Source organism: Manis pentadactyla, chromosome 4 (assembly GCF_030020395.1).
Source record: "Manis pentadactyla isolate mManPen7 chromosome 4, mManPen7.hap1, whole genome shotgun sequence".
Classification (NCBI taxonomy): Eukaryota; Metazoa; Chordata; class Mammalia; order Pholidota; family Manidae; genus Manis; species Manis pentadactyla.
In genome coordinates this window covers 80,432,564-80,453,421 of record NC_080022.1, presented here as the reverse complement: position 1 = coordinate 80,453,421, position 20,858 = coordinate 80,432,564, and the positions used below count along the sequence as shown (strand labels likewise).

General features: G+C 33.8%; 1 protein-coding gene across 4 annotated transcripts in view; it reads right to left on the bottom strand.

The window, feature by feature from the left end:
• FNBP1L (formin binding protein 1 like) overlaps positions 1-20,858 on the bottom strand; it is a 134,499-nt gene that overhangs the window by 15,233 nt on the left and 98,408 nt on the right. For 3 of the 4 annotated variants that reach the window (XM_036906526.2, XM_057500433.1, XM_057500435.1), the window contains 4 exons: positions 15,620-15,724; positions 6,859-6,987; positions 4,946-5,092; positions 3,045-3,248 (listed from right to left, as the gene is read on the bottom strand). In XM_036906526.2, the coding sequence (XP_036762421.2) occupies positions 3,045-3,248; positions 4,946-5,092; positions 6,859-6,987; positions 15,620-15,724 (585 nt within the window). Of the gene's footprint in view, positions 1-1,458; positions 1,618-3,044; positions 3,249-4,945; positions 5,093-6,858; positions 6,988-15,619; positions 15,725-20,858 lie in introns of all 4 variants that reach the window. The other variant, XM_036906523.2, reaches the window with a different exon arrangement.

The following is a 20,858-nucleotide window of genomic DNA, read 5'->3' as shown; positions in this document are numbered from 1 at the left end:
AAGTGCTAAGGGCTTTTTGATTACAGGTACCTCTATTGCCTGTAAGTATAATACAGACATATTCAAAGGGACTTTCAAAATGTCATCAGCTATTTATGATATCATTCACTAACAAAATTAGACCTATGATACCATTCACTAACAAAATTAGATAAGGTAGATGCAAAGAAGCTGTGTCATTATAGACAGAAAGTTAAGTCCAAAAGGGGAGATAATACACAAGGATATTTTTGCTGCATTACTGATGTCACTTAAGTTTGTCATTGTTTTAATGTAAATGTTGAAGATAATGTAATCTTGCCCTAAATTAATGTATCTTGTTCTATATGTGGTTAAAAGAGAAACCCAACTAAAGCAATTTGAAGATAGAGAGGGCTACAAAAAGTAAGAAGAACAGACTAGACAGAGAAGGAAAGATATAAGAAAGAAATAAGAGAAGGAAGAAGGTAGAGAAGAAAGGGAGGAAGTGGGAGGAGAGAGAGAACTTGAGCAAAAGTGAGCCCACCTATAGTGTACTATTGTTAGTGACGAGACTTTTTATGATATTGATAAACTCTGAGTTCTCACCTATGGGTTACCACACCTATGTTTTTCATATGTGCAAACAAATGCTCAAATTTCTTAATTACATCTAAATTATGAACAATGAATATAAGCACATCCTTAAAATAAAACACAAACAAAAGAAATTAACCTAACATAATAGAATCACATTTATCAGTAATGTAACAGTTGTTGCTAAGAAACAGTTTAATATTTGCTTCTATTATAAAATGTTTCATTTGCAGAGCTTCTTTATAAGTAAATGTCAAAGACTGGCCAATTTTAAAAAACAGAAAATTTGGTAAAAATTATTTTCCATTTTTTTGTTCAAGAAAACAAATTTCATGTAAACATTACTCAATAATATCTGTATTTTATAGGTTTTGCAATTTGCAAATACTATCTAATATATTAACTTGATCTACAATCTTGATACTCAACATGCCTATCTTTAATTTTCTGGCTAATTACTGGAAATGGTTTTATGCTTCTAAAAGCAGGGCAATTAAAATTCAACTTATTTTTCTTAATTGTTAACATAGCAATACTTAATAAATTGCCGTAAGTCATCATTAGTGACAAATTATACAAGTAATTCCAGTGACAAATTACTGAAAGTCTTAAAAATGTAAATACATTACAAGACAATGGTGGACATATGACTTCACATAAACAAAAAAATAGCTAATATGATTGTACCCAGCACCCTCTTTATAATACCATTCTTTTACAGTTGAGCATTTCAAATGTTATAAAGAGGAGTTATTTTTAACTTGAGGGCAGCTATACTTAATTCTGTGGTTTTTTAAACTACATATTTATAGGAGAGAGCCTTATAATGAGGGTGGAGAGTATTAAAAGCCACACTACACACACAATAGGCCATCATGCATTTTAACCCATTATTAAACTTACCCCTCTTTTGAGGCTTCTGAAAGAAGGAATTCTGGGCTTCCCTGTTTTTATTTCATTCATACAATAATGCACGGGCTCAATGGAGAATGTGAGAAACTGGGACCCATTAGGAGTACTGGATGTGAATAAACTAGTAGGGGTTAAGGGTGGGGACTGTGGCTAATATAGAAATAAAAAAAGGAATCAATAAGCCAAAGGTGCATAGTTTTTTCCTAAATGAAAATTCTATTTTTGGCAACATACTTTTCACAAAATAGAACTCAAATAAAGTTTTCTATAAAAATATTGTAAAAAAGTTAACAAGAGTTTTGCCAAAACTTGTCATTTTAAAAAGTCAAATTTACTTTTAAAACTATATCATGTCACTTGATCATTTTACAACCTGACAGATTAAAAATATAGTGTACACAAATTAAAATGTTAGAGAGAGCAATATGACCTAGATAAATATATTGTCTTCTGATTTCTAAAATATTAGTACCACCTAGTTAGTTATACTTAACCTGTATTTGTCGGAGATAGAGGCAGCAGCTACAGTTAAAGTTATCTAAATAGGCAATGTTTATTAAAATAAAATGTTATATTAAAAATGTAACTGATTACTATCACAAACAGGCAAAATAATTTCATTACATTTGTGGCTTTCCTCTCAGATGGTTTCTACTTCACCCTTACTGAACCTCATTTTTGTTTACATTTGAGTATTCCTTGTTTTTCTAAGCCTTCCTAGATACAGTTCTGACTTAAAGTCTCACATCTCAACTTCATAACTGAACAATATTATTAAAAGCATGAGTAAAAAGCTTGAGTTAATTACAGTGGTGCTTTCAAAGATATTTATAGATATAATTGGAGTTAAATTTTATCTACGTTCTTATGTCAAGATCAGAAAGATGAATTAAAATGTATACTTTAATACAGCACATCAGATTAAAAGTATATATCCTCCTACTGATATTAGTATAATCACTAAGTTGATGAGAAAAATTAAAGCACTTATCTATTCCATTTCCTCATCTGCTGAGCTAGATTTATCTGTCTAAAACAGCACATCAAAAGATAGGTTCCAACAAGAAGTTAACAGATTCTTTTAGCAAACTAGAGATTTTTAAACTTCAAATAACTACAAACATTGAGTCCTTCCCATTAAATATTTCCATGGATGATAAAAGTAACTATTATTTTGATCTATAAGACCTAATTTGACATTTGTTATTGCTTTGGTCAATCATTTGTTCCAATTGAGAATTGTAATTTTAATGGTCTTATAGTTACATGATAATGTTTCCTTAGAAATAGCAATTGGAACTACATACACATGAAATTTCAAAAGCATGTAATTAAGATATTACTAACTTACTTAATATTTTATTCATTATTAAGCGGTGGCCAAATGTTAAATTTAGAAATAAAATTTTTACTATTAAGGTATAAAATTCTGTGTTTCTAGTAAGTGAAAAGTTAATTGAATCATTCAAATAAAAATATTCTCTATTAACAGCAAACCATTATCCATTCAAAGCCTACACTGATTCAAATGACACACTAAAACAGAATTATTACCATAGAGGAATTTTATGACTTACCTTTGGCTTCTTTCCAAAGAGCCACAACTTGCCCTTGGCCTTTCCTACGGTGGTTTTTGCATCCACCTTTCCACCTTCTTGTTTAGATGCACTGATAGTACCATCAGAAATGGTTCTATAAATATGCTGACTGTAATCTTCAAATGGAAAGTCTCCTGGAGGTTCAAATCCAGACTTGAAGGAGTCTACTACCATTTGAGAGTCCTATATACAAGAAACATGTGTTTTTAAAACCACTTCATTTGCTCACATTTACTTTCAAAACTTTAATCTGTGCAAGAAAACACAAATTTAATCAATTCTACAGCAATCATTTTAGGTTTAAAGTGAATCATTTCTTCCTGTGAATTTGTAATAAACCCTAAATATTTTAATCCCAAGAGAAAAAACACTAACTTACAAATTACCACTTTGTTAATTTGTAATATTCATGAATGTTTTCACTGTCTAGCTTTAATACACTGAAATTCATCTGAGGACTAGACAGCCAATAAGAAAGATCTAACAGACAAAAGCAACACAGGATGAAGTTATTCTCAAGCAGAAATTCTAATTAGTTTCAAATGAAAAGGTTTTTTTGTACTTTATAGGGTGAGCTTTGGGACAGAGGAAATAGTAAGAGACAAGTAGAAAGGCTTTTACTCATCTGATAGGGAAGGATAAATAAATAATCTGAAAGACATATTCAGGAATGTCAACACAACAATGGAGAAAGACCTCACAAACAGTACTGAGTACAAAAAGCCAACTCTGAAAATACAAAATTCAGTAACATTTATCTAAAACTTTAAAATTCATGTATTATATATTATTTTTGAACATACATACCTTACCTCAACGTTCTGATACCTTAAACTCATTATTTTCAAACAGAATATACTGTATCTCTACAGACTCCTCTCCATGCTTAACCACCTCTCCTCTTTTATTCCCTATGTCTGTTAATAGTACATCATACCTGTCATTTAGTCAAAAGTCATCCTTATGCTATACTTCACTTTTATCACTAATGCCACTCCCCCAGCCCAATAATTTGCTAAAGGGTAAGGTGAGACAGGAGGGACCTACCTATATTTATAACCTTGGATTCCAACCCTACCAAGATATAAATGTATGTTTGAATTTCCCAATTCAAGAACCCAAAAATCCTCTTTCCTTTTTAAACTTCAGTCAGAATTCTATTTGTTATAGGAAGGATCCTCACTAATACAAGATGAACTTTCTGCGAAGACGGAAATACGTGTTACATATTAGGCACTCCCCAAACACTTGTTCTCTTCTCTTGCTTTTCTCTCATATCCTCAGGTTCTGCCAACCATCCTTTTTGGTCTCTCAGTCAACATTTTCTGAGAAATGACCAGATACAAGACTGTGCTAGACCTTGGTCAAGATATAATTTGATTAGACATATTTGCCCGAAAGGAGCTATGCTGTTTCTTCAACTCATAATGCCCTCCCCTTCCCCTTTCTAAAGGACCATGATTCCACATACTACCCATGCTTCAAAATCTAGCTCAAGTGCCAACTCCTGTATTAAAAACAACTCTTACAAGTCCAAATCCATTTCTTTTTCTAAACTTTGACTAGAGTAACAGTATAATATAGCTTACAGCATACAGTTCACCGGTTAGTTACACTCTTGGGGTAGAACTGAAATATGAGTGAGGAGAGGAAAAGTAAGGGTTAGAACTGTTTTTTTTTTTAGTTAATTGTAATCTTAATGTTTAGAATGGCCCTTACAGCCCAAAGGAGTCCAATCTATTGCCAGACTTTCTTCTATAGAATATAACTTAGAATCAGCTACCCATTCTATTACTCCACCCCTTTCCCAATTCATGCCACTAACTTAAGCTGCATACATAAATCAAATATATTTATTCAAATAATTATACAGCACTTACTCTTCTTTCATCAACTGATTTTGCTGCAAGAATCATTCCTTCCAAACACTTTGAAATGATAGGAATAACTTTGCGTTCTGAATCTGCAAATCCTCTGTAACACTCGCTGAGTTTAATAGTCCTACGTTCATCCATTTCTTGTAGTTGCTAATAATCAGAAATTGAAAAAAAAAAAAGGAAAACTGAATTCCCTTTTTATTCTGAACCAGCCACCCCTCCAAAAAAATTTAAAGAGTCTATCCAATAGTTTCATTTTAAATTTAATGGCTTTCCACAAATGCTACAAACTTATAATACTTAAACTTAAGGCCTGTTAAATAGCAAAGGGAAAAAAAAAATCAAGACTTTTAGCATATCCTAAAACAAAGTGACACTGGTTTTCAAGCTTTCTAAAGGGAACCCCCTACAGGCTACCAGCAACCTGCCTCATACTTTAGTCAGAGCAGCTGTTGTTTATACTTCTACGAAAAGTTTCATCTGAAAACAAAATCTTGGAGTTTTTTTCCCTTTTTAAGCAATTAGCCTGTAACATACTAATCTGAGATTTCTAAGCCCTTAAATTAGTTCAGAATCCTTTGGTAAGATCTAGCTGGACCAAGGATCCATACCTAGTTGCATACCAAAAGGTATTCAAACTTAGCACAGTCTTTACTTTTGAGTAACTATCAAAAGGTTGGGGGCACAGATGAAAAGCAGGAAGCCAGGAAGTCAGAGTGGTACATATAAAAAGAATCCCCACAATTCAGAAATTCATTGGCATATGCCACTAAGAATTATTCTGGGACACATGAAGCCAAATAACTTAAAGGCACTTTTTTTTAATACTTCCTAGACCTTTCTTTCTCCTAGGAAACAGCAACATTCAAGTTTCCAAATTCCCACAGCCTTCATACTACTTTTTCCTCTTTAATTATTTCCCAAAACCTGGGAATTTATTTTTAGACCTCCATTTTCACAAAAGAATTGTTCCCAGCATCACAAAATGGAAAGACAACTCCATAGCTAGGTCCAAACAAAAGGATCGAAGGCCAACACACAAACAGTAGGTCATCTCCAAGTTAAGGTCTTTCCAGGATAGCAAGACTTAGCTAGTAAACCTAAGAAAGCTCCACAGAGTGAAAAGTGGCGGGCTGAACAGTCTGGATTAAAAGACCAGAATTTGACACCCATTCTAGTCCACCACCTCCACGCTTCCTTTGTACTACTAACTTGCCTTTATAGAGGAAAAAAAGTATATTTGGACTGACACTCTTCCCACATAAGCTCTACTTTCCCAAGTACTACTTCCTTCAACACTGTTTTACTTAAACCCCTGTTCTCTGATTTATTTTCTAGACTAGGCAGTAATATAACTTAAACTTCACATAAATTCTGGGGTCTTTACCTGAGGCTGTTTGGCAACTGTTATCATTAAGTGATGATAAACAGCATTTATAAGCAAACTCACAGACTGAATTACATTTATGATCTGGCAGCTAGGAAGACAAGTAGGCCAAAACTGGGCTAGCAAATACATTTTATAAGCATTTCACCCACCTGGATTAATGCCAATGATTCTAGCATAGTGTCAAAAAGTTACATCCCAATTCTAGGTTAACAGATTACAAAATATAATTCCAATGAATTCCCTCTATGTCATGATACTTTATTATTTAGACAGTATTAAAATGTATTTAGAAAATGTCATTGTTTTATTGGACTGTTTTTACACTAATAATCTGTAGGAAAATTTGTGATTTCAAAGTGAAGAAAAATTTATTTTGCATATATATCTACAAAGAAATTTCTCATCACCAATCTTGATGACTAGGAATCTAGAAACATTCTGACTGATGCCTGAATTTAAAAGTTTTACATTTAAGGACTAGCTTTTCCAACTCTAAATCTACACCAATTTCATATCTACATTTTACCTTGTAAATTTGAGGAATCACTATGTAGAAATGTTTGTGTTGTTCTCCATTAAAGTTTTGTAATTGTGCAGCATATTCATTTTTATTTTCATCAGCCATATGTGTACGTAGATTCAATTGATGTTTAGCCTAGAGGCAAAATGGTCGAAATGAATACCAATAACATCAAACAACAAAATCGTAGCTAATTCACCTTTCTAAAAACTTGTCCAAAACTAGATTTTTTTCTAACTATTGCTATCATTTAAAATTTAAAGAGACACTTGCAAATCTTATGGCCAAGAGCAGTCTCCCTATTGCAATATTCCCTTTCTCTTATCCCCTTGCAATAATCTTTTCAAATAAAGTTTCTTCTTACCAAATTCAGACTTTTTAAAAACATTAAGTGATAACATTGTGGGTTGAAAAAGTAATCTTTTAATCAGAAAAGGAAAACAGCATCAGGAATATTTTAGACAGTTAAAACGTTAGTAGTAAAACATTTCTTTAAACATGATTTACTTATATCCAACTCAAGTGCCACAAGGAAAATAAATGATAAAAATGTGATTTTTAGATAACATATGGTACTTTAAGGAATGCTTATTTAGAATAAAGTTCTGTTCATCTTGATCTCTTGTAGAAATGCTTTTCAAATGAGTCATACTAGCATGGTCTACACTGGTGAGAACATTAAACTACAAACAACATAAATCAATTATAGATTTATTACAGGGGAATATAAACAAATTTCTCAATCATTCTAAAGTAACAGGAGAAATAATAATAAATGAACTCAATTTTTCACAGTATTCCAAGGAATAAATCGTGTTATATGAGAGTGCTTTGAAAATCGTAAAGCACCTATGAATACACTTCATTATTCTAATTGTAGTTTCTACAAATGTAGTTTGTAACCTTCTAATGGTAGATACACAAGTTAGTTCTTCTGAACTCAGAAACAAACTGACCTACAGAAAGATGTCATAGTCAAGATCTCAGGTATAGCCATAAAAATACATTTAATCCAGGGTAGTTGAAGATTACAATATATAATTACTATAGAAACTAAACACCATACCACAAACCATTCCTACAGAAAATACATTTGAAGTTCCAACCTGGGACCATAAATTCATTCATTCACTCCTATTCCTTTTCTCCTTAACAGCAGAATTAAATCTAATAATTGATACAGATGTAGATGTACATTTAAAATACCACCAGCACAAATTCTGAGACACACATTCTCATACCATACCTTATGTGAAAGACAAAGGGATTTTAGTTACCATAAACTCAATGTGAGTAAATCCAAACAATGTGATTTGCCCAGAAAGTACATATACATTTAGGCTATCAAATTTAGTGTTGAAAACAAGAGAGGTAATCATACTCAGACTAATCAGACCACACCTTGTTTATTATATTCAATTGAAGGTAACATACTTTAAGTGGGATACTGATTAATTAAAGGGTATCCAGAGAGGCAGAGGAAGATGGTAAAATAGAAGGTCACTGTGATAACTTCCTCCCACGTATATGCCACGGAAGCAACTATATCTAATACAATCAACACTGAAAATGACCTGAAGTCTGGCAGAACACACCTTCTACACTATGGAAAAAAAGAAGACCACACTGAGAAGGGTAAAGAGGCAGGCCATGATCAATTAGGATCCAAGTTCTTCCCCACCCCAACCCACAAGTAAGACAGAGAGGAATGGAGTAGGGAGGAGAAAAATGCCCAGAAACCTGGCACACCTTGCCCTGGGGATCTGCTCCAAGAACACAAGTCCCCATACCACTGGCTTGAAATCAGAGGGGCTGGATGTCAGGGAGAGCTGGAGAGTTATGGGAAGCCAGGTCTCTCTGCTCCTGGAAGACTGGCACGCTATGTTGATAACTCAGACCCAACAAAGAAGCATCAGTTTGAAAAGAGATTTAATAACCTTGGGAATGTGTCAGAGAGAAAGGGGTCTAAGGTATTTCTCTTTGGAGGAAAAAGGGTGAATGGACACCACTTCTCCAACACTTAGTAAGCCCAGCTTGTCAGATGCTTGCAGGAGGCAGTTCTGAAATGCTCCATCACCCCACTTGCTCTGCTCCAGCATCAGCCTGAAGACTTCCTCACCCTAAACACCCAGCCTAGCAATAGCAGCATCCACCATTGCTGGGAGCCAGGCTGTGTGCAGGCTCCACCCACAGAACATGGCAACAGAGCAACCCAGTCATTAAGATGCACCAGCACTGCATACTGAAGCAAGAGCAATGGTGATCAGCCACTGTGACAGCCAAGCTGAGTGCTGACCTAATTCACAACCCACCAACAGAAGCAGTGGCTCAGCCACAACAGGAAGGAGAACACAGCCTACACAAGGGACACCACTGGAGCATCTAATTCTGGTGAGCAAGGGGTTGTGTACTTCTGGACACCACAGGACCCTACTACATAAAGCCACTAATTTCAAGAACAGGAGTCATAGCTAATTTATCTAATACATAGAAACACACACAGAGAACCAAACAAAAAAAAGAGGAATAGGAATATGTTCTAAACAAAAGAACAAGACAAAACACCAGAAAAAGTGCTAAGTGAAATGGAGATAAGCAATCTACTTGATAAAGAATTCAAATTAATGGTCATAAAGATGTTCACTGAACTAGAGAAAGCATAGATGAGCTCAGGGAGGATTTCAACAAAGAGATAGGAAATATAATAAAAAGATCCAGTCAGAGCTGAAGAATACAGTAACTGAAATGAAAACTAAAATGAGGAAATTAATAGCAGATTAGAGGACACAGAAGAATGTATCAGCAATCTGGGAGACAAAGTAGTAGAAAGTATCCAAGCCAAGTAACAGAGGAATTTCTAAAAATGAGAAGATGCCAAGAGAGTTCTGTGACAACTCCAAATGAAACAACAGTCACAAAACAGGGGTCCAGAAAGAGGAAGTGAGAGAGAAAAAGGGAGAATTCTACTTGAAGAAAAAAATAGCTGAAAACTTCCCTTACCAGGGGAAGGAGACAAACATTCAGGTCCTAGAAGTGTAGAGAGCCTCTAATAACATGAAACCAAGGAGGTCCACACCAAGACACATTAATTAAAATAGCAAAGATTAAAGATAAAGAGAAAATCTTAAATCAGCAAGAGAAAGGCACATAGTTACATTTAGCGGAAACCCCCCAAGGCTAGCAGCAGGTTTTTCAGCAGAAACTTTACAGGCCAGAAGGGAGTGAAATGAAATATTCAAACTGCTGAAAAGGAAAAATCTACAGCAAAGAAAATTCTATCTACCAAGTTTATCATTCAGAATTGAAGAAGAGATAAAAAGTTTTCCAGATGAACAAATGTTCAAGGAATTCATCACCATTAAACTGGTCTTACAGGATATATTAAAGGTACTTCTTTAAATGGAAAAAAAAATTTTGAAAACAAACCTACAATAAAGGTAGCAGACCAATCACTTACAAAGTAAGTATGAAGTTCAAAAGACAAAAGTAGTAAAATCAATTATACATAAAAATTAGTCAAGGGATACACAAAATTAAAAGATGTAAATTAATTATGACGTCATGTATATAAAACATGGAATGGGGAATAATAAGATAGTACTTCAAGAATGTGTTTGAAATTAAGTGACCATCAAGCTAATAATACAGACTGTTACATATATAGAGGCTGATATACATGAACTTTATGGTAACCACAAACCTAAAGCCTATAAAAGAAATGCAAAAAATAAAGAAAAAGGAATCCAAGCACAACACTAAAGAAAACTATCAAATCATAAGGGACGAGTATAACAGAGGAAGAAGAGAAAGGAACTACAAAAACAACCAGAAAAAATTTAATAAAATGGCAATAAGTACATACCCATAAAGTATATGGCCTAAATGCTCCAATCTGAAGACACATGGTATGGTAGCTGAATGGATAAAGAAATAAGACCCATGTACATGCTGCCTACCAGAGATTCACTTCAGACCTAAAGACACATAGAAACTGAAAGTGAAGGGATGGAAAAAGATATTCCAAGCAAAAAGAAGTGGAAAAGAAGCAGGATCAGACAAAAATAAATTTCAAAATAAAGGAAGTAACAAAAGACAAAGAAAGACATTAAGTAATGATAAAGGGATCAGTTCAATGAGAGGATGTAACAACTATAAGTATCTATGTACCCAACATAGGAGCACCTAAATATATAAAGCAAATACTAAAAGCATAAAAGTAGAAAGTGACAGCAATACAATAACAGAAAGAGAGTTTAACACCCCAATTACATCAATGGATAGATCATCCAGACAGAAAATCAGTAAGAAAACAGAGGTGCTGAATGACACAGTAGACCAGATGGACTTAACAGATATTTAACATTTGACCCAAAATCAGCAGAATACACATTTTCCTCAAGTGTACATGGAACGTTTTGCAGTTCACATGTTAGGTCACCAAACAAGTCTAATAAATCTAAGAAGACTGAAATCATATCAAGCATCTTTCCTGATGATAACAGTATAAAACTGAAAATCAATGACAAGAAAAAACTGGAAAAAACACAAACACATGAAGGCTAAGAAACATGCTTCTAAATAATCCATAGATCAATGAACAACTCAAAGAGGAAATAAAAAAATACATGGAGACTAATGAAAACAAACACAACAGTTCAAAATCTGGGGGATGCAGCAAAAGCAGGTCTAAGAGGGAAATTCAGACTGATACAGGCCTAACTCAAAAAAGAACAATCTCAAATAAACAATTTAATCTTACAACTAAAGGAACTAGAAAAAGAAGAAACAAAGCCCAAAGGTAGTAGGAGGGACATAATAAATATCAGAGCAGAAGTAAGTGAAATAGCAACTAAGAAAACAATAGGAAAAAAAAAATAGATGAAACCCAGCGCTGGTTCTTTGAAAGATAAACAAAATTGACAAACCTTTAGCCAGACATATCAAGAAAAAAAGAGAGAACACAAATAAAATCAGAAATGAAACAGAAGGAATTACAACCAACACCACAGAATTTAAAAGGATAAGAGAATTCTTTGAAAACTTATATGCCAATAAATTGGGCAACAAAGAAGAAATGGGTAAATTTCTAGAAACATATAATCTGACAAGACTGACCAAGGAAGAATTAGAAAATGTGAACAAACCAATTACTAGTAATCAAATTGAATTGGTAATCAAAAAACTCCCAACAAACAAAATCCTAGAACCCGATGGCTTCACAGGTGAATTCTATCAAACATTTTAAAGAAAAGCTAGTATTTGTCATTCTTAAAGTATTCCAAAAAATAGAGAGCTCAGAATACATCCAAACTCATTATATGAGCATCATTATTCAATATCAAACCAGACAAAAACATTACAAAAGAAAATTACAGACCAATATCCCAGATGAACAGATACAAAAATCATCAACAAAACATTAGCAAACCAAATTCAAAAATACATCATTCATCACACCCAAGTGAGATTCATTCCAGAGATGCAAGAATGGTTCAATATCCACAAATCAATGTGATATATCATGTTAACAAAAGAAAGGATAAAAATCCTAAAATAATCTCAATAAGTGCTGAAAAAGTATTTGATAAAATTCAACATCCACTCATGTTAGAAACTCTCAACAAAGTGGGTAGAGAAAACATACGTCAACATAATAAAGGCCGTATATGACAAACACACAGCTAACATCATTACTCAATGGCAAAAAGCTGAAAGCTTTTCCTCTCACATCAGGAACAAGACAAGAATGCCCATTCTCACCACTTTTATTCAACATATGAAGTACTAGCCACAGCAATCAGGCAAGAAAAAGACATAAAAGGCACCCAAATTTCTAAGGAAGTTGTAAAATCATCACTATTTGCAGATGACATGACAGTATATATAGAAAACCCTGAAGATTATCACAAAACTACTAAAATAAAGGAATTCAGTGAAGTTGAAGGATACAAAATCGATACACAGAAATCTGTTGCATTTCTATATAATAATAATAAGCTACCAGAAAGAAAAATTAAGAAAGAAACCCCATTTACAACAGTATCAGTAAGAATAAATACCTAGGAATAAATTTTACCAAGGAGATGAAAGACCTGTACTCTGAAAACTGCAAGACATTGATGAAAGAAGCTCTGGCCATTCTGTTCACTGATCCATGTATCTGTTTTAAAACCCAGAAATAAACCCATGCTTACAAAGGAGACAAGAATATACAATGGGGAAAAGACATTCTCTTCAATAAATGGTGTTGGGAAAACTAGATAGCTACATGCAAGAGGATGAAACTGGATCATTGTCTTACACCATAAACAAAAATAAACTTTGTGGATTAAAGACCTAAATGTAAGACCTGAAATCATAAAACTCTTAGAAGAAAACATAGGCAGTAAACTCTTGAATATCAATATTAATAATTTTTTCCTATATCCATTTCCCAGGCAAAGGAAACAAAAGGAAAAATAAACAAATAGGTCTAAAAAATTTAAATTCTGCATAGCAAAGGAAACCATCAAAAAAATGAAAGGCAAACTGCTATGTAGGAAAATATATTTGCAAATGATATCCAATAAGTGGCTAATATCCAAAATATACAAAGAATTCATACAACTCAACACCAAGAAAAAATAACAACCCTAATAAAACTGGGCAGAGGAACTTTATTTTACCAAAGACAATGTACAGATAGCCAACAGGCACATGGAAAGATGCTCAACATCACTAATCATCAAGGAAATGGAAATCAAAACCATAATGAGATTATTACCTCACACCAATTAGAGCGTCTGTTACCCAAAAGACAAGAAATAACAAGTATTGGCAAGGATGTGGAGAAAAGGGAAACCTCATACACTGTTGGTGGGAATGTAAACTGGTACAGCTGCTGTGGAAAGCAGTAGGAAGGGTTCTCAAAAAACTAAAGATAGAAAATACCATAGGACCCAGTAATTCCACTTCTGGGAATTTACCTGAAGAAAATAAAAACACTATTTTGAAAAGACATATGCACTCCTATGTTTATCACAGCATTATTTACAATACCCAGGATATGAAAGCAACCTAAATGTTCACCTATGTGGTACATTTATGTGTGTGTGTGTGTGTGTACATACACACACACACACACAATGGAATATTACTCAGCCATAAAAAAGAAAGAAATCTTACCATTTGTGACATGAATGGACCTAGAGGGTATTTAGGTTAAGTGAAATAAGCCAGGCAGAGAAAGACAAATACCATATTATTTCACTTAAATGTGGAATCTAAAAAACAAAACAACAAACAAAATAGAAACGTACTCAGAGACACAGAGAATAGATTGCTGGGGTTGCCACTGAGGAGGAAGGGGCCAGTGAAGTAGGTGAAGTGGAGAAAGAGGGACAAAACTTCAACTGTAATATAAATTAGTCACGGGGATGAAAGTACAGCATAGGGAATATAGCCAATCATACTGTAATATCTTTGCATGTTGACAGATGATAACTACACTTCTTGGGATGAGCATTTCATCCCAAAATTAATGTAGATTAACTGTCAACTCACAATACTGTACACCTAAAACCAAAATAATATTGTATACCAACCATACTTCAATTAAAACAAAGGGTATAGAGGAAAGTAGTCATATTGAAAGGTAACCTGAAACGATTTCATATTGAATACAATAAATAGTTCATCTAGGAGGTAGAAAATATGTATAAATATCTAAAAAGGTATTATGAGAAAAACTAGACTAATATTTTTCTAATACCTCAGAGAACTAAAATTGAACAGGGAGACAAGTGGGGTCAATATAAGGAAGTGTTAAAGTTGGAGGTAAAAAATGAACAGACTGCTTTAAGACAACTGTATTTCCAATGACAGGGGAACTTAACTATCATTAGAGGCTTAAGTCATTAAAAATAGGGTAGAGAAGATACAAGCATCACAAGTTATACTATAAAACATTTGAGGTAATTGTAATCTGGAACTTATGTAATTTTAGAGCTTTTCTTTTTTTAATTGGTAAAACAAATGAATGGCAGAAAAATTATTCCTCTCTTTCTTCTTTTTTCCTGTTCTGTCTCCAGGGAATTGTAAAATCCCAAGGAGAAAATACATGAATATCTTTGTATACACAAAAATGTACAGTAAGGTTCACCTGTATTTCAAAATCCCAACATTTCAGCACTATGTCCAATGTTCCAAGATAAAGAGCATGTAGCAGGGGAGACGCAGCAGCTAAGCAGCAATACTTACAGGACTGATACTACCAGAGTTATGTTACAGAACATCTGGCCCAGAGTAAGTGAGTGACAAGAGAGGGTCCAGTTTTCCAAAATGAATGAGTAAATAAACAGACACACTAAGAGCTGATACCACCGACTTGCAACAGTTTTATCATGTTTCCCTTCTGGAATGTTGGGGAAGCACAACACCCAACCACCATTTGCATATAACCATCAATACCCCTTAGAATTTCAATCCTATTTTGGATTTGAAATTCTATCCACTTCTATAGAATTGAATAGAAGCTCATTCCCAATAGCAACTATGTCTTTTCTATGCATTCTGAATGCAGACAAGATATTTAACATAAATTAATACATATTAATTACTTTCTTAGACTAACATGTGTTAACTTAGAGTATGCAAATATTTTGTGTATTTTAGATTTAGACACACTGTTTATCTTGGGGAAACTAATAACCAATACAAATACTTTAACTACTCTGAATATGCAAGTAATAATATTTTGGTATTAAAGTTGGTTAGTATTGTTTCTTACCTTTTCAACATCTGCCTTGGTTGCATTAGTATCATTATCCAATCTTTCATAACTCTGTTGTGCCTTTTCTGCCTCTCTACATTCTCTTTCAAATTTCTTTTTACTCTGTTAAAAAAATTTTAATATCACAATGAGAAATAAAAATAGATGGTTAAAAAAAACTTTAAAATGGTGTCACTGTGTATTTTGTAGAATTGAACACTAAAAGTAAAAATTTTTCTAAATTAGAAATTTTACTATTACATTACAATCAATCCATATGCCTTAAATACCAGACATTATAGAAAGTGAAGAAAAAAATCATAGAGCACAGGCATGACTGAGTATTTATTATATATCTCATCTCTTCTCAATAAGAAAAAAAAATCATACATATTTTGTAGTTTTTTATTATAAGCTCATCCTCAGCAGGACTTTTTGGTTAGGTATTTTGTGGGTTTGGTTTTATAAATTTATTTGTTTGATTTTGGTGTTTACTTATTATTTTTTGGTGGGATCCCAATATAGCTCAAGATGTGGAAATACCCCTCCAGAATAGTTTTATATTGTTTCTTCCAGGAATATCTTTTCTCTCTTTAAAAAATTTTTTAATGTAACTCAAGTTCCTATGACTTTGTAAAAGCTATTTACAACTGAGGCATGTGACATGTATCATATTTCCTTTCCTGCATACTTTTTTATTCCTGGAGTATCTTTTTTTTTAATTTGCTTAGTTTTCAATGTACTCTTCTCTAATCCAACCACACTTTCCCCAGTTCTTTAAATATCTTCTCAGTTTATTCAAAGACACTTAGAATTCTATTTTACCTTTTTTTTTTTTTTTTTTTAATAAACTCTCTCCCAAATACTTTTGACCTGCTGAAATTTGGACTGGGTGCCAAAACTAGGCCTACTGCATAGCTGTTACCTTGGGATTTCCCTTCACCATTTTCCTGGGGGTTCGTTTCAACCTCCCTTCATCTGAATCTTCTACTTCCTCATTTCACACCTTTCTTTTTCTTAGTTCATTTTCTTATTTTGCTGCAACATATTAACCAGTAGCTTCCTAAAAGGTTTGTGAGAGATAATTTTTTAAGTTTCAACCACTGAAAATGTCTTTACCATCACTGTTTATTGGTAAAATTTGGCTGGATATGAAACTCTGAGTTGACATTGTCTTCCCTGAGAAATGCTGAAGTACTATGACAGTGTCTTCAAGCTTCCTAATCCCATTCTGACTCCTGATTCTTTGCATAAAAGATGTTCACTTTCTGTTTTGTTTTCCTCTCTGGAGGCTGGTAGGATATTCTCTCTCTCCTAACTGTTCTGAAATCTCATGAAGATATGTCTTGTTGTGAATCCACTGTGCTGGGTATGGGTACCTAGAAAAACACTTCCCATCTAGAAACATGTCCTTTCTATCCTGGGGAAATCTTGAATTATTTTTGTCTGTCCATTTCTGTGTTTTCTCTTTCTTAGGATGCTTATTATGAAAATAAACCTATAGGACGAGTACTCTAATTTTTTTATCTTTTCTCTCATATTTTCCATCTCTGACGTTTTGCCCTACATTCTGAGAAGTTTCTTAGATTTCATTCTCTTCAATGAGTTTTTCATTTCTGCTGCCATAATGTCCTTTTTTGTTCTTTGTATATTCCTTTTTTTAATACTATCTTCTACACATTTCATGGATATAATATCTTCTCGATTCCCTTTGAGAACACTAGTAATAATTTTGGGTGTTTTTTGGGTGCTTGTTTTTGCTTTTCAATTTCCATTTCCTTTCACAGCCACTGTTTTTTCAAAACTGGTTTTTTCCCTGCATATTAGTTTTGTTCTCTGGTGTTTGCATTAGATATTTTCTTTAAATGTCTAGGATCCTTACCTATCTGATCTTATTTTAAAAGCCCACTGAAAGCTTTGCAGGTGGGGCTTGTGGATTATGGTCTTTTTCCTCTAGGGTGGCATGGCTAGGCAGTTCCTTAGAGAAACCCTGGTATCATTTTCTATAAAACCTTTCCCCTCAAGCTGGTTAGATGCCTCAGAGGAGATTCTTCCAATTTCTTGCCTGGAGAAATACATACCTTGCTACCTATATTCTGAGAATTCCTTTTAAGAAAGTAGAAGATTTCAACATTTTCTGTTTACCTAACCCCCTCATTAGAACCAGTTATGAATTCTATTCCTTGTCTTGGGTATTACAAAACTATACATATCATGCACATTTGCCTCATAACTACAAGGTCAAAGGTTTAAATTTCTCACTGGATACCTCCCCACCTTTGATCTTCAGACAGAGATAAGTATCTTTGCTGTCTCCTCTGGCCAATGGGCAAAGTTCTTATAGTCTACCTTTCACTAAAGATTTACTCCTTTGAAGGTGTGAACTTTATACAGAGGTATCAGTTCCAACTCTCCACAACATACAAAGCTAAAACATAACTCTGTCCCTGTATATGAGTATTAAAATCTAAGCCCTTACAGCAAGGTCTAGTAAGCCACCATATCCCAGTATCTCTGCCCCATTTTTCAAATGCCACGGTATCGGTTTATGTACCTATTAATCTGGCTTTTAGTTTACCCTTAGTTTTTACAAGTCAGGTATGTTCCTTTCCTTCAGGCAGCTCTCATAAGAGAAAGGAAAGCTTTCCCAGTAAACCCCCAGCAGACTTCCTCATGACTGTCTTTGACAGGATTAGATTACTTATAAAATATAAGTAATACTAAATATAGAATATTTTAGCTATTTTATCTAGGTATTTGTAGCCAAATGTTTTCTGAGTTAGCTCAGTTTACCATATAGCTAGAACCAGACATACCTGCAATTTACATCAAATAAATGTGCTCAGAAATTTTTCATAAAATCCTTTAAATGTACTTACTATTATGATTAGCATGAGACATCAAATGAGACACAATTTACTCAAAGCACATATATATATCTGAATACACAGAATATCACTTTCCTGTGAAGATTATGATTAAATTTTTACATTAAAAAAAACTTTCCAAATTTAATTCTCTGAAACTCAGGTCAGAGCTGTTTTCAAGTTAGTGGCTACAAATCTGGAAGCAATTTGAGGCTATTTGTATATACAAAAGTACTGTAATATGAGGTATCTTATTATTTATGAAAAAAGCCTATATTATTTCCTTGCAACAGCAAAAAAATCACTATTATAATAATACTAAAAATACTCCTTCCCTGAAATTATACTATAATCATTGTATAATATAGTCATATACTGCAAAAAAGATTCTCCTTTATTCATCCTTTATGTAGCAGACTAATCAACAGCCACTTCTCCTCTCCCATCCTTTATTAGAAAAGCTCACTTCCCACTCTAGAGGCTGAATAGCTGATACTTGCTTGACCAGCTTTCCCCCAGCTGGCGCACAGTCAAGTAATCTAATCCTGTCAAAGACACACTCATGAGGAAGTCTGCTGGGGGTTTACTAGGAAAGCTTTCCTTTCCTGATAAAAAGAAACAGAAGAGAAATGCCCCCTTTTTCCTGCTTCTGCATGAAGCTGAAGGAGGATGTGGGACTTGACAGTGTAAGTCAACTACTGACCATAAGGAAACAAGCTTGAGGAAAAAAGTCAGTATGGTCAAGATGGCAAAGTGGATAGACCGAAAAAGAAGGCTTCCTTGGTGACATCACTGAGCTACTGACCAACCCTGGAACTGCTCCATTTCTGAGCCCCAGTATAAACTTGTATGCTCTTTTACTTAGAGCTATCTAACTGACATACCTGGCATTTCTGATGCTTCTATCTCCTTATTTTCTGACCATTTCCTTCAAATTTTTTTTCCACAGGCTACTCTCTTCCACCCTCATCATAAATGATAACTATTATCAAGCCCACCATCTAAAATGGTGCTCCCTATTTTATTTATCCTGGAGTTAATAACTCTCTTTAATTTTTTTCTCAATTTTCAATACTCCTTGTCACTAATTCAACCTGTCTCTCCCAGTTCTTTAAATCTCTTCTCAATTATTTCAAACATGTCAGGGATTTTACAATTTCATTTTCTTGATTAAACAGAAAATCATGGAACTAGGAAATGAGATCTTGCACATATTTCTACATATCACAGAGAAACTGTATTTGTCTGTCTCCCTCACCAGACTGCAGGCTTCATAAAAACAAGAACCATGTCATTACTCACTTTTGTACCAGGACCCAGTACATGTCAAGGATGCCTTCAATAAACACGAGTTGAGCGGAACTCACCTTTGTTTAATGGCTAATGCCTTCAGGAAATCTCTCCTACATTTTTTGATGCTTCTTTCTTATGACCCCTATAACTTTTGCTTAATAACTTCCAACTGTTCTAAAGGCAAGCCAGCACATATTAACAGGAATTATTTATGCCAACACCAACACGTTTTTAAGGGGATCAATGGTTCATGAGTGTAGGAGTCTGTTATTCTGTACAAATGAAAAGGCGCTAGTATGCGCACACGTGCACACACACATATTCATTAGGTGTCAGATACTAAGAATGATAATTAAGTCAGTTGAAAATTTAATAAATGTAAACACTCCCTAGAAGTCTTACTGAAACCAATTAGAAAGAAAAAACAAAAATGAAAACAGACTATTAATATACCTAAGAATTTTCAATCAGCAATGGTGATTAGATTCTTACATCTATGCTGGTTACATAGCAGAAATTTAATTTAAACTTCGAACACTAGCTTTTAAAAAGAAAAAAAGGCTGAATACAGTGTTGATATATGCTTGAGGTTTTTAACTCAAACTTGAAAGTTCTTTTTCTAACAACCACAAACTAAACTGATTAATTTAATTTGAAAAACTCCTTTCAGCCTAATTTTCAAGGAATGATCAGTGTCCTTCATAAAAATATACAGGAAAAGAATAAACTACTTGCTAACCTGAGGATTCAAAAAGAATATTTATCTTATACTACAGAACATCATTTAGTAGAGCATTTTAAGGAAAGGAGACAATATGTTCCATGTAGACCTCTTGTTTTTCAAATGATTTGCAAGCTAGAATACTTTAGAACAAGCATAGTATTAAGTACCCTTGGAAAGTTTTTAAAGTAAATAATTATTACTCTTCTGTAATTTTGGCCTATGAAGTATCTGATTTCTTACAATGGGGTGGTCTATGACCTGCAGCCTAGTGGTAAAACATTTACATTATTACAGAAATCACTGAACCAGAAGAAACATTTCATATAATCTAGTCTACTGTCCCCATTTTTTATACGCTAAAAATAAAGCCAAA